Genomic DNA, 13,395 nt, shown 5'->3' with positions numbered 1-13,395 from the left:
TTAAATGAAATACAGGTATGATTACTTTTCTCATTCTCCTTGCACTGTGCCCAAACACCCACCATCACAGCCGCACCTGAGGAATGGAGGCAGCCAGTGCGGCGAGAACTCAGTAAATGAGGGAAGGAGAGAACAGACTAGGCTGGACAGGTGCACATGCAAGAACCTTGAAGGCTTGTTGAGGAGTCCGAATGTTATTCCGGGTGCAATGAGAAGACACTGGAGGATTTCAGGCAGAGAAATGCAATGATGTGATTGACACCTGGACGGTACAAACTGACATTTGGATGGTACGTATGGCGTGAACTTCGGGAGGGCAGGGCAGGGCCAGGCGCATGGCTGTGAGTCAGGAGGGTGGACAACAGTGGGTGCAGCGCAGGTGATGACCATGACAGCTGACATCTGTCAACTTCTTAGTGTTCCAGACACTGTTTTCAGTACAGATATTTGTGAATTTATTTCTCACAATAACCCCATCGCTTATTTGCAGATGAAGAAATGAGTGTGGAAAAGTGACACGACTCCCCGCAGGGGAGAAGCGCCAGGAGAGCCACAGTTTACCCACAGCCTTCCAGCCCCAGCACCTACCCTGACGAGACTGCGTGACAGTAACAGAACACGGATGGGGCCAAGGGTGATCTGCAGGTAGAAAGGACAGGCCTCAGTCTGGTGTCACAGCTCTGGCACGGGAGTGTCATAAACAACTCCCAGATTTCTGGTTTTAGGAGATGAAGGAGGTGCCATTTACCAAAATGAGGCAAACCCTAGAAGGAAGAGGATCTGGCAGGAAGATCAAGAATTCATCTTTTTTCTTACCCAGTTGATAAGTGCATAAGAAGAGGTTGGATACATAAATTATGGAATTTTGGTAGCCAGAAACCAGCTCCCCCCTGCAAAGATGTCCATGTCCTACTTTCTGGAACCTGTGAACATGTCACCTTACACAGTAGAAGGGATCTGAAGATATGGCTGAGTTAAGGACCTTGATATGGGAGGTGGGCCCACTGCAGCTCTAGTGTCCTTATGAAAGGGAGGGAAGAACGCCAGGGTCAGAGGGAGCGATCGGAAAACGCCACACTGCTGCCGCTGAAGATGGAGGATGGAGCCTCAAGCCGAGGAATGCCGGTGGTCTCTAGAAGCTAGAGGTGGGGAGGAAACAGATCCTCCCCCAGGTCCTCCAGAAGGAACACAGCCCTGCCAACACCTTTACTTCGGGTTTCTGACTTCCAGGACCGTCAGAGAAGAAATCTGCCTTGTTTTAGGCTCTAACATTTGTAGTGATTTGTTATAGCAGCAGTAGGAAACTATTACAGGAACTTTGTTAGTGTTCAAAATGATGTGGTACAGCCCCGCCTGGGCAGGTTGGTTGCTTAGAGTGCCATCCTGATACATCAAGCTGTGGGTCCAATCCCAGTCAGGGCACATGTAAGAATCAACCAATGAATGCACAAATAAGTGGGACAACAAAATTGTTGTTCCTCTCTCTCTCTCTACGAGTCAATAAATAAAAATGAATAAGACTAAAAAAAGGTGTGGCATTGACAGTGTAGATGGAAGACACAATAACTAAAAAGTTCTCAAGTAGGCACCAGGAGATGGGTACCTGGACAAATGAGGAGGGAATGGCTTTAATTAAGTGGGGGGTGCATTTCTTCTCTGGTAACAGAAAGGAAGGAGGAACTGGGAACGAAGGTAGGTGTGTAGGGACTATAGTGAGAAGTCATTCCCAAATGATCACTTTTATGGTCTCAGTGAATTATGTGGCTAGGTCTTTAATAAGTGAAAGACCTGAACCCACAGCATCGGGCTCTTAATTTTTTTCCATTTAAAATATTTTATTTATTTATTTTTAGAGAGAAAGGAGGGGAGGGAGAAAGAGAGGAGAGAAACACTGATGTGTGCATGTGCCCCAACCAGAGACCAGGCCTGCAACCCAGGTATGTGCTCTGACCAGGAATTGAACCACCAAACCTTTCACTTTGCAGGATGATGCCCAACCAACTGAGCCACACCTATCAGGGCCAGACTCTTCATTTTAATGCAATTCTACATTGTACCAAATGACTCCCAAGATTTGCAGTAATAGCAGGAGTGGCCACAGAAAGGCTGTTATGTTCAGGCAAATATAATAAAACACAGGTGAGTCATTTAGGGCAGAAAAGAGTGAATGTGCGGCTTCTGTCCCTTTGCATCATTTCCTACAGCCACAACAGAATATGCTGATTAACCCAGGTACGTGGACACAGCCTCAGGATCCTTCTCAACACAGGTATCCAGGAAAAAAAAAAATAGCAGGTGGTGTAAGCCAATCTGAATGGGCACTGAAGATAAAATTTATCTGCCAATACTGACATAGGGAGTACAGTTCTTTTTATTTCCCCATTCCAAATGAGACAGTTGTAGAGATGAGTGTTACAATATGACTAAGAAGCAGAAAGATGACAATCGCTGCCAAATGTCTATCAAGAAAAGAATAATTAAGAAACTGGTAAATCAGATGAGTGCCAGAAAATCAAACTGCATGGAACTCCGACAACCAAGGAATTAAAGAAACAGTCAACCAAACCAACCAGATCAGTGTGCCAAGGCAAAGAAATAGGGCGCAAATGAAGAACAGAACAAAACTCTAGAAAGAGAGCTAAGCAATGAGGAGACAGCCAATCTATCTGATGGAGAGTTCAAAGCCCTGGTAATCAAATGCTCACAGAACTGACTGAGGTTGGTCGCAAAATGAAAGAACAAATGAAGGATACCCCAAATGAAATAAAGCAAAATATTTAGGGAACCAATAGTGGCAGGAAAGAAACCAGGACTCACATCAACGATTTCGAACAACTGGAAGAAATAAACATACAACCGGAACAGAATGAAGGAACAAGAATTCAAAAAAATGAAGAGACACTTAGGAACCTCTGGGACAACTTTAAACATTCCAATATCTGAATTATAGCAGTGCCAGAAGGAGAGGAATAAGGGCAAGAAATTGAAAACTTATTTGAACAAATAATGAAGGAAAACTTCCCCAATCTGGCAAAGGAAACAGACTTTCAGGAAGTCCAGGAAACCCAGAGAGTCCCAAAGAAACTGGACTCAAAGAGGAACACACCAAGACACATCATCGTTAAGCTACCCAAGATTAAACATAAAGAGAGAATCTTAAAAGCAGCAAGAGGAAAGGAGACAATTATCTACAAAGGAGTTCCCATAAGGCTATGAGCTGGTTTCTCAAAAGAAACCTTGAGGCAAGAAGGGGTAGGAAAGAAGTATTCCAAGTCATGAAAGGCAAGTACCTACATCCAAGATTGCTCTATCCAGCAAAGCTATCATTAAGAATGGGAGGGCAGATAAAGTGCTTCCCAGATAAGGTCAAGTTAATCATCACCAAGCCCTTATTCTATGAAATGTTAAAGGGACTTATCAAAGAAATTGAAGAAATCCAAAAACTATGAACAGTAAAATGACAACAAACTCACAACTATCAACAAATGAACCTCGAAAGAAAAAAAAGAAAAACAACGAAAACAAAAACTAAGCAAACAACTAGAACAGGAACAGAATCAGAAATGGACATCACATGGAGCGATTTCAGTGGGGAAAGAGAAGGGAGGGATGGGGGGAAGGTACAGGGAAGAAGAAGCATAACTGGGAGGCATTAAATAGATGGGGAGAGGTCAAAAATGGTACAGGAAACAGAGAAGTCAAAGAACTTACATGCACAACCCATGGACATGGACTAAGGGGGGGAATGCTGGAGGGTGGAGAGTGCAGGGCAGAAGGGGACTGAGGGGGGTGAAACTGAGAAAATTGTAAGAGAATAATCAATAAAATATACTTAAAAAAAGAAAGAAAACTGGTAAATCATACCATGGACTTATACACAACTTTGTACAAGAATGAGCTAGAGCTGTGGTACTACTGATGGGACAGATTTCCAAGATATGCAGTTACATGAAAAAGCAGATCCAGAACAATTATGCAGCTAATCCAACTGACAGTATTTTGTTAAACCACTGTGTGACACATGCACATATACACATGTGAATACTTTTAAAAGGTCTGCAAGAGAGTACGTTCAGACCTTCTGAGGAAAAGTGCATAATTACAATAAGGGATGAAGGGAAAATTTCACTGGGTATTATAGATACTTTTATATTGACTTGTTTATAACAAAAGTGTTTTTTAATGAATGTTATTTTTTTTTCTAAAGGACATAAACGATGAACAGCTGAACTGGGTTCTTCAGACCTCCCTGTGTTAATCCTATGATCCCTCCAGGTCTCCTCCTTGTTGGATGCCCCCAGCCGAAGGAACACAGAGGTAGCACTACTGGGCTCGGCAGCGGGTAGCTGTGAACACCGGGAAATGCCGCTCACAGTACACATTTCTGTCACGCATTCCACTGCTTTCAAAACCTACCTTCACTTTCTCGTCCCAAAATGAGCCACTCTTTTCACAATTACATCACCTCACTGACAACACCATAGTTACCATCTTTATTTCAAAATCTAGCTGTTAAAATTTCTTTTCTGCCCTTTGATTAGATCACACTTCTAACAATAATGTTCTTATTTGCTCTGTTTATATTATATAATGAGTCTCTTTTCCATTAGGCTATCAAGGTCATTTTCCTTGTCCTATATTATCACATCATTTTCTTTAATTTCCTTAACCTAATCTTCTTTAGTTCTCGCTTCTATTGGGTAGGCCAAAAAGTTCATTTGTTTTTTTTTCTGTAAGATGGCTCCAGCAGAACTTATTTGTCCTTAATTTCATTCAAAACAATTCTATTAGATTGTGTTATGACAGCTGTAATTCCAGTGTGCATTTAAAAAAAAAAACTTATGAAAATTGGTGAATTTTTGTGCAGCCACTTTAGTATTGAAAATGAAAAAATATGCAACATTTTTGGTACATAATGCTTTATTATTTCAAGATAATAATATCTGGTACAACTGAAATACAAAAAAAGATGTGTGCAGTGCACAGAGAAGGCTCTGCGACTGACCAAATGTATCAAAAGTGGTTTGCGAGGTTTCATGCTGGAAACTTCTCAGTGGACGGTGCTCGATGGCCAGGTAGACCAGGTGAGGTTGATTGTGATCAATTGAGACAGTACTTGCTAACAATCAACATTATACTACGCAGGAGATAGTTGACACACTTAATATCCAATCAATAAAGTTATTGGTGAAATGACAAAGGTGTCTTTTATTTTATGGAAAAAACTAAATGGACTTTTTGGCCAACTCAGTACTGCCTCTCACTATGCATTCTTCAATCTCCTACTACAAATTTGAGCCTTTAGTTCCTTATTCTCCGAGGTCTCTTAATTCCACAGCCAGCTTCTGTGACACCCAGTAAGTGTGTATGTTCGCCCAGGACAGTGGGTCAGGTACTGCATGCTTTAAAAATTCTTGGGGCACACCGGTTGAAAATTGCTGATCCAGAACATAAGCACTTAAATTTCTTCACATAAAGGAGTCGGTTGTTCTCAATCTCATTGATTTCCAACTAATCCCCCTCCATGTTCCTTCCACACACACCCCCACGCTCACCTCAAAAAATTAAATTCCCAAAAGGTTAAAACTACTTAGCAGTATCGTCTCTCACTCTCAACTCTCCATACATTGCCCATCTTCTGAATACCCAGTCCATGTCAGGCACTGTCCTAAACACTATTTAAACATATGAACTCAATCAATCCTGACAATTATCCCCCATTTTAAATATGTGTAAACTGAGAACCAGAGAGGTCAGGGCATGTGCTGAAGGTCACACAGCTGGCTACCATCGGAGGCAGGACTCCCAGCATGCTACACTGCACTGGGCATGTGTATCTGAGGCAATGTTAAGCACTCGTCTGCTCCAGCTGCACGTTGGAGCAGCTCTACTTTGGCACTTAGCATATTGTACTGTTAGCAACTGTTACTTCTCTGTATCTTTTACTCTAAGGATACAGAGTACTCTTTGAGAACAGAAATTGTCTATCTTTCTATCCTTCAACATGTAGTAGTGGCACCTGGAACTAGAAGGTATTTAATGGTCACTGAATAAGAAATACTAAGTTCATGCAGTTGTAATGGCACCCCATCCCCCGCACAGCACACGCCGTCAACAGAGGCAGACTCAGCGGTGACTTTCATTCTAAATTTTTCAGGCTCCTCCTTAAAAACGCGGCATAAAACAGAGGTGGTTTGGAGAGCAGTAGTGATACAGGTCTATCTGTTCAATCCAGGAAACTCAAGGTGACATCCACTCCAAGACGACATTGAGGTGGTGGACTTGAAATCACCAACACAGAAGGCAGGATTCTAGAGTTACCTGACAGCGCATCATAGAACTCCTCCTCACTAAGGACGCTGAGTGGCGGCGAGCCCTTCACTAGAGACTGCTCTAATTCATGGTGCTCCGTGGCGAGAGTCTCCAGCGCTTCTGACAAAATTTTGTTTTTCTCTTGTTCCTGTTCCAATTTAAAGTTCCTCACCTGAAAGAAAACAGACGTACAAAAAAGACTTCAGAAAGGAGACCATGGACTTACTCAGAGGAATGTGAAAATGACTTGCTTTTGATCCAGTTCAATTGCAATGTCAGAAATAAAAACAGTCGTGTTATATACACATGGATGAATGAGCAAAATTACTAAGCTAATTCTGTTCTTCCCGTGGGGCCTTTCTCACAACAGCTCTCGCTAATGAAAATAGATTAAGGACTACCAAATACACCCAGTTCAAAAGATCAGGATCCTAGTATAATTAGCCAATTCAGAAATCATGAAAATTTTTAAAAATAGGGAGTACCTCTCTCAACTTAATCATGAAATTAAGAAGCCAGTTTTTAAACAAAACACTATGTTTTTAACAGTTTTAAAACTGTCAGCAAGTTGAACAAAATACAGAATTAAAACCATTCCAAATATTAAAATGTGTACCACTTCAAAGAGTAAGATACAATCCTCCAGGTTTACTTCCAAAATAGTTGGCGTGTCAAAGGAAGGGAAAAAAGTTGCCTGGTAATGAAAATTTTAACTTTAAAATTCCATATTCTGGTTTTGATTCCCTATTTTATCTCAAATTTAGTACACTAAAAAAAGATAACTTATAAAAATGCAAAGTCTGCTTTCGTTTTCCATCCTTTGAAGATAAAGTTTTCAAGAAGATGGATTCTTCCCATCAGACTGAAGAGCATCTGAGCCTTAGCAGCTAACTAAAGCCTTCTAAGACTTTAACCTAATCTCCACAGAAGATAGTAGGCACTGCATTTGACAGACTCAGAGTTATCAGTACACACTTCTGTGTCAGAACTCTGGAAATCACAACGACCCCACAATCTGTGCCAATTTCCAGAGTCCACCTGGCACTCCACACAGGAGCCAATAAAGATGGGGTTTACTGTTACCCACTGTGTAATCTCCGAAGTCTCCTGATCCTTAGTTTCCTCACCTATAAAATGAGAGGATTCCACTATCATCAAATCATCTCATCGGTGGTCTTCAACTTGGTGGCCTTCAAACTTTTTTTTTTAAACTTTAGTGGCAGAACCTGTTTCTCAAACGTAACCCCACCTACAAAGCAGATGTTTTAGAAAGCAGAACTGGGCTGGGGAACACTAGAGCCCCACCTCCACCTCCCTCGGGTTTCCTCAAAGCCTAAAGCCAGGGGCTGTTCCAACAGTTTGAAGAGCACTGAGTGAGGTGAGCTCTGCAACCACCTTCAGGTTGCAAGATCATTCTCTGGGAGCTGCCTGCCTCTCAGGGCTGCTCTCTGAACTCCTCACTCTCTCTGCTGGGCCTCGCCCTTCACTTCCTGCTGCTCCCTCTCCCAGGCTCCTCCCTTGGACCTCAGAGGAGGCAGGGACAGCCTCTCGTTCTCACTCCAGAGCCCTTCGTGGTTCTGAGTTCCTGAGAGATACACGTCAGGTACAGCACTCTCAGAGTCCTGGACATAACTCAAAATATAGCCTTATTAAAATGCTAAGCTTGTAACAGAAATAAGATTAAATTTTTATTATCTTGGGAATAGCTCCAGTTCTCAGGCACCTTAGTGTTTATCATTTTAGCAATGAGATTATTAGGAAAAATAGCAATGAATGATAATGAGCAGAGAAGAGATATAAAATGTGAAAATTGAATACTTCCATAATCATAATTTTTAAGAAATTACAAAAGACTTGAAAATATTCCTATAATCTAATTTTTATCTCTGCAGCACAAATACTTTTACTATGGCTAGTCAACTTAAAAAAAAAGCTATCCTTCTCCATTTGATGGGTTATACAATTCAAATATCTGTAAACTACATCATCGAGCATAGTGTCCAAAAAGATCCTTTCTTTAAAAGGAATAGAGCAGTCAGCACTGCGGTACTTGCAGATCCCCAGAACCCCAGGGCACAGGGAGTCCAACTACCCTTGGCCACAGAGAGTCCAACTACCCTTGGCCACCTTTTAGTTTTATCTTGTCGACTTTTCAAATATCAAAATGCAAACATGCTGTTAAAATTGTACTTTTCAATATAAGAATCAGCTAAATTATCCCTTCCACTTAACAAATACGGAAGTTTTAATACCTAAATTAGTCTCTAGCAGATTTCAGAAAAGCGGCAAAGGAAATGATCGAGGTCCCAAATGATCACATTCCCTCAACAAAATATTTTTCAAAATCCAATGTATCCTTTAGCCATCTAAAATAGCATCACCATCTCTGCCACCTCGACATCTGCTCTCACTGATTCCTCAGGGAAGGAGTGAAGGGAGTGGGAAGCAGAGCGGGGAGAAGCAGCTCTAACCACTGCTCTAGTTCTTTCCCTGTTTTCACTGTCGGCTAATGTGCGTGCACCTTGCATTCGTTTCAAGCATAACAGGCTCTTCTGCACTAAAGACACTGTACTCTAACACTACCCACAAGGAGGGCAGTTTCTCCCATCCTGTGTCAGATGTGTCCGAGAAAGGACGTGTATATATCACAGGAACTACACGAGTAAAGAGTTCTTCACTGCTTTAGAGAAACACCTAAAAACATTCCTTTTAGTCAATCAGAAAGTTCTCTGGAACAATGTAATTCTAATCTTCTACAATCTAGATATTTCACAAACACCTAGAGGATACCCTCTATTTGAAAATTAGTGTAGAACTCCTGATAAAAGTAATACAGAGTGCAAGTTGTTAAATCTTCATCATGCCTTTGAACTCTTTCCAAATTTGTACTTGCTAGCTCAGAAACTGGGCTGTGGTAGAAACGGGACTTTTTAATGTTGTCCCTCTTCACAATTCTGGGCACGGGGCCTCATTTACATTACGTGCCAACACATACATACTGATGATGCTTTTTTAAATTCTGAAGCTATAATAATTGCCCTAGTTATACAAGGAAGAAAGAACTTCCTTCACAAAATTAGTGGAGTCCAGCACATGTGCATTAGGACATTCCTAAATATGGCTGACATTTTACTTTTCAAATTCACATATAACATTTACACCTTCAGCCCTATGACTTTCCTGCAACAAAAATGGACACATAACCAAGCGAACATAAGAGTCAAAGTTTTATCAGGAAAATTCTAAGGACTGAATCCACACTTAATAATAAACATACACTCTGCTCCATTTACATCTGTATTCACATCCATATACATCCGTAGCTCCTTAAGGCTAATGCAAATTCAAGCCTTTCTGGTCATCTATTCAAGCCACGTCAACAGGAAACTCTCTCATCTTACTCCATTTCATTCGGCAGGTGAAATTCCCAGCATTTCCACAGTGTTCTTCACACTGACAGTGAGAGGATGCCCACAAAGGAATCCAGAGCTATAAAAAGTCACGTGCTGGCCAGCATATACACATTTCATCTACTCTCTCATTCCATAAAGTATTCTGTTATTTACCTATGTCTCATAGAGGTTAAATCAGGCAGAGATAATAATTAAATCTAGCAAGTACACCACTAACTGAGGAGTCAGTGATTAGAATTCCCAGAACACCGTGTCCAATTGCCCAATTATTGGACCAAACAATGGGCCCTACGCTGGTCAGTTCAACAGCATTAGCCTCATTCATTTCTCCTTCGCTGTTGGGTATATGGCTATAATGACAAAGACTGTGTTAACTGAAGACTGAAACACTAGATCTTGAATTTAAAAACATCCCATTTTATCTTACAGATAAGGAATTACACTGACACTTATTTCTGTGGTTATAGGACCAACGATATACTGACTGTGAAGCTCCTTACAAACAGGGAGGTGCTTTTGGTGCCTCCCTGCTATTGGCACACAGCTGATGCAAAGTAAGTCTGGTCACACACAGTGGGGAAGGGGTCTTCCGCTCAGAGAAGACGATGGCATGGTTTTGGCGGCGGAGGAGCGCAGAGCTCTCATGCACAGCCAGGCTGGAATCGCCTGAAGCCAGGCTGAGCCACACACTCACCTCCGGGGTCCAGGAAACTTAAAATGTGATCTCTTGTCTGAGGCAAGATCAAACATGCTCGCAGTATTCAGCAAACACCTGGTTTGTTTTCTAAATTTATAAAGCACCTTTGCACACACTGAATTCTAGGTTTTCATGAACTCGAATGCCCTTCTGGGCCATCCCATCACTGCCTTCTCAAATGCAATGAGCCTCCCTTATGTTCTGGAAGCTTTTTTTTTCTCAGTCCTTCCTACACTAAAAGAGATACTTATTTAAGCATAAATGTGCCTCGGTGACCACAGCAGTTCATTTGTCTGACAGGAGAAAATGGAGCGGTAGGGTGTGCCAGGAGGCTGGGGGTGGGGAGGGACTGCACGGAGCTTGCAGACCACTGTGAGGACCCTGGCTTGGACTCAGAGTGGGATGGGGAGCCGCTGGAGCACTCTGACTGAGGAGAGATAGTATTTGATTTACATTTTAATATGATCTCTTTGGCATCATGATATGTTGAAGAAACCTAAGGGGGAATGAGGAGTAAAATAAATAAGATTCCTTAAGCCCTGACCAGCATGGCTCAGTTGGTTGGAGCATCATCTCACAAACCAAAAGGTCGCTGGTTCAACTCCCAGTCAGAATACATGTGGGTCGCAGGTTCGGTCCTGTTCGGGCACATTCTCAGTGAACCAACTGATGTTTCTCTCTCACACTGATGCTTTTCTCCCTCTTTCTCCTTCCTTCCCCTTCTCTAAGGATAAATAAAAACTTTTAAAAATCGTAAAATCTCTTAAGAGGATATTGCAACAATCCAGATAAGAGACAGGTAATAGCAAAGGAGAAGAGAAGCAGTCAGATTCTGGATATGTTTTGAGGGCAGGCCTAAATGATTTGCTGACAGGGAGAAAAGAGGAATCAAGGATGGCTCTGGAGTTTTGGCCTGAGCAACTAAAGAGGGAGTCATCATTCATTACCTAACATGGTGAAGACTGCAGGAGGAACAGGGACAACCTGGAACAGCATTTCATAAATTAAGTGTCAGACACTACCCGACATCCAAGTGCAGATGTCAGGCTGGCAAACAGGTCGAGTATCAAGTGTTCAGGGAAGAGGTCCAGGCTGAACATGTACCGCTGGGAGTCAATTGCAAATAGGTTATACTTTAAGCCATAGGACTAGACAGAATCACTAAGGGGAAAGCGAGATAAAAATAGGAAGAAATCCAAGGACTGAGAGTTCCTTCTGCCAGGAGATGAGAAAGAACCAGCAAAGGAAACAAAAAAAAAAAAAAGAAGAGAGAGAGAGAGAGGGCAGAGAGATGGAAGGAAAACCAGGCAGGTGTGCTCTCCGGAAAGGCTAAAGGAAGTATTTCAGGGAATCTCAAGGGGGAGAAAGTGATACATTAAATAATAACGACAGATCAACCAATATGAGAACAAACAAAGACTTCTGGATTTGGTGAGGAGGAGGTCAATGGTGACTCTGACAACAGCAGTTTCAGGGGAGTGTTGAGCCGATGTTAAGGGCAAAGATCTGACTGGAGTGGGTCAAGAAAATAAGAAAAGGAAACTTGGATGAATATTGCCCATTCTTAAAAAGTCTTGTTGAAAAGGAAAAGAGAAAATTGAAGCAACTCCTGGAAGGGGACGTGGGAGCCAATAAAACTTTATTATGGAAGACAACCAAGCCATGTTTCCACACTGAAGGGCAGGACTCCACAGAGAGGAGGAAACCAATAATGTAGGACAGCGGGGAGAGAACTGCTGCAATGACGTGCCTGAGATCTAATCCACAAGTGTACCGTCAGCCTTTGCTGAGGGCACAGAAGGTGCATCCTTAGCTGTAGGGGGAAAAGGAAGTAAGCATGGGCACAGATTCAGATAGGCAGGTTGTGTAGTGAAGTTTTCTTTTAAAAACAAAAACCCAATTATTTATTGATTGTTAGAGAGAGAAGGGGGAAGAAAGAGAGAAACATTGACTTGTTGTTCTACTTATTTATGCATTCATTGGTTGATGATTCTTACATGTGCGCTGACCAGGGATCAAACCCACAATCTTGGTACACTGGGAAGACGCACGAAGCTTTCCTCTAATTGTTCCTTTTGCCTCAGTGCCTATGAGAAATATAGAGAATAGGAAACAGCAAAGAGGTCATCAACCTCTATGCCCCTGCATGTGATGTAATAAGAAGCTTCCAGTCTGTTAATGTTACACACAACATAAAAAGTTTGCCAAGATTAATAAAGAGAGCATTTCCAAGCCCTCCAAAAGCTCATTCACACTAATCTGGTCAGCCCAAAATACGGCTGCTAAGTCAACCCTTACTTGATTGTAACTGGCTCCTGACACCATTAAAAAAGCCCCTTTCTTACTGGCACCACCAACTTCTGCAATCTGGCTCCAGCCAAGAGGAAAGGAAATCCCACTGGGAAACACCGCTGCTCCCCTGGGCCCTCAGACTCCTCTGCCGGCAGACAGATGAGGGCTTCTATCTGACTGCTGATTTATTGGCATGCTCTAAGGAAAGGGACTGCCAGGGAGTTTGTTAAACCGAAATTCTGCTAGTAGCCTGTTAATCACTTCCAAGTTTATCTTCATTCAAATCAAGTCAGAATTTGGGGGATAACTGGATACTCTTGTACCTAGGATAGAGCTCAGTAAATAGGTACTTAAGACATATTTGGTAGGCAAAAGGGGGCTTTGAAAAGAAGGTGACAATGGCCCTGGCTAGTGTGGTTCAGCAGATTGAGCACAGGCCTGCAAACCAAAGGGTCACTGGTTCAATTTCCAGTCAGGGCACATGCCTGGATAATGAGAGGCAACCACACATTTATGTGTCTCTCCCTGTCTTTCTCCTTCCCTTCCCTTCTCTCTAAAAATAAATACATAAAATCTTTTTTTTTAAAAAAAAGAAGGTGATAATGATATTTGGAAGATTCAGTATAAACTCAACATATTTGATGCTTATTTTCGCCAGACTGATTTAAAAAATAACCTAAT

At 42.0% G+C, this 13,395-nt stretch overlaps 1 protein-coding gene across 6 annotated transcripts in view; it reads right to left on the bottom strand.

Annotated features, from left to right (window-relative positions):
• Positions 1-13,395, bottom strand: part of OSBPL1A (oxysterol binding protein like 1A) — a 208,100-nt gene that overhangs the window by 72,144 nt on the left and 122,561 nt on the right. For 4 of the 6 annotated variants that reach the window (XM_028523968.2, XM_036009197.1, XM_028523969.2 and 1 more), the window contains one exon: positions 6,322-6,484. The exons of the other annotated variants lie outside the window; for them this stretch is intronic. In XM_028523968.2, coding sequence (XP_028379769.1) covers positions 6,322-6,484 — 163 coding nt within the window. The remainder of the gene's footprint in view (positions 1-6,321; positions 6,485-13,395) is intronic. 6 annotated transcript variants of the gene reach the window in all.

This window comes from Phyllostomus discolor, chromosome 9, assembly GCF_004126475.2.
Source record: "Phyllostomus discolor isolate MPI-MPIP mPhyDis1 chromosome 9, mPhyDis1.pri.v3, whole genome shotgun sequence".
NCBI lineage: Eukaryota > Metazoa > Chordata > Mammalia > Chiroptera > Phyllostomidae > Phyllostomus > Phyllostomus discolor.
Note: the sequence above shows the minus strand (reverse complement) of the source record. Positions and strands in the feature narration are given on the sequence as shown.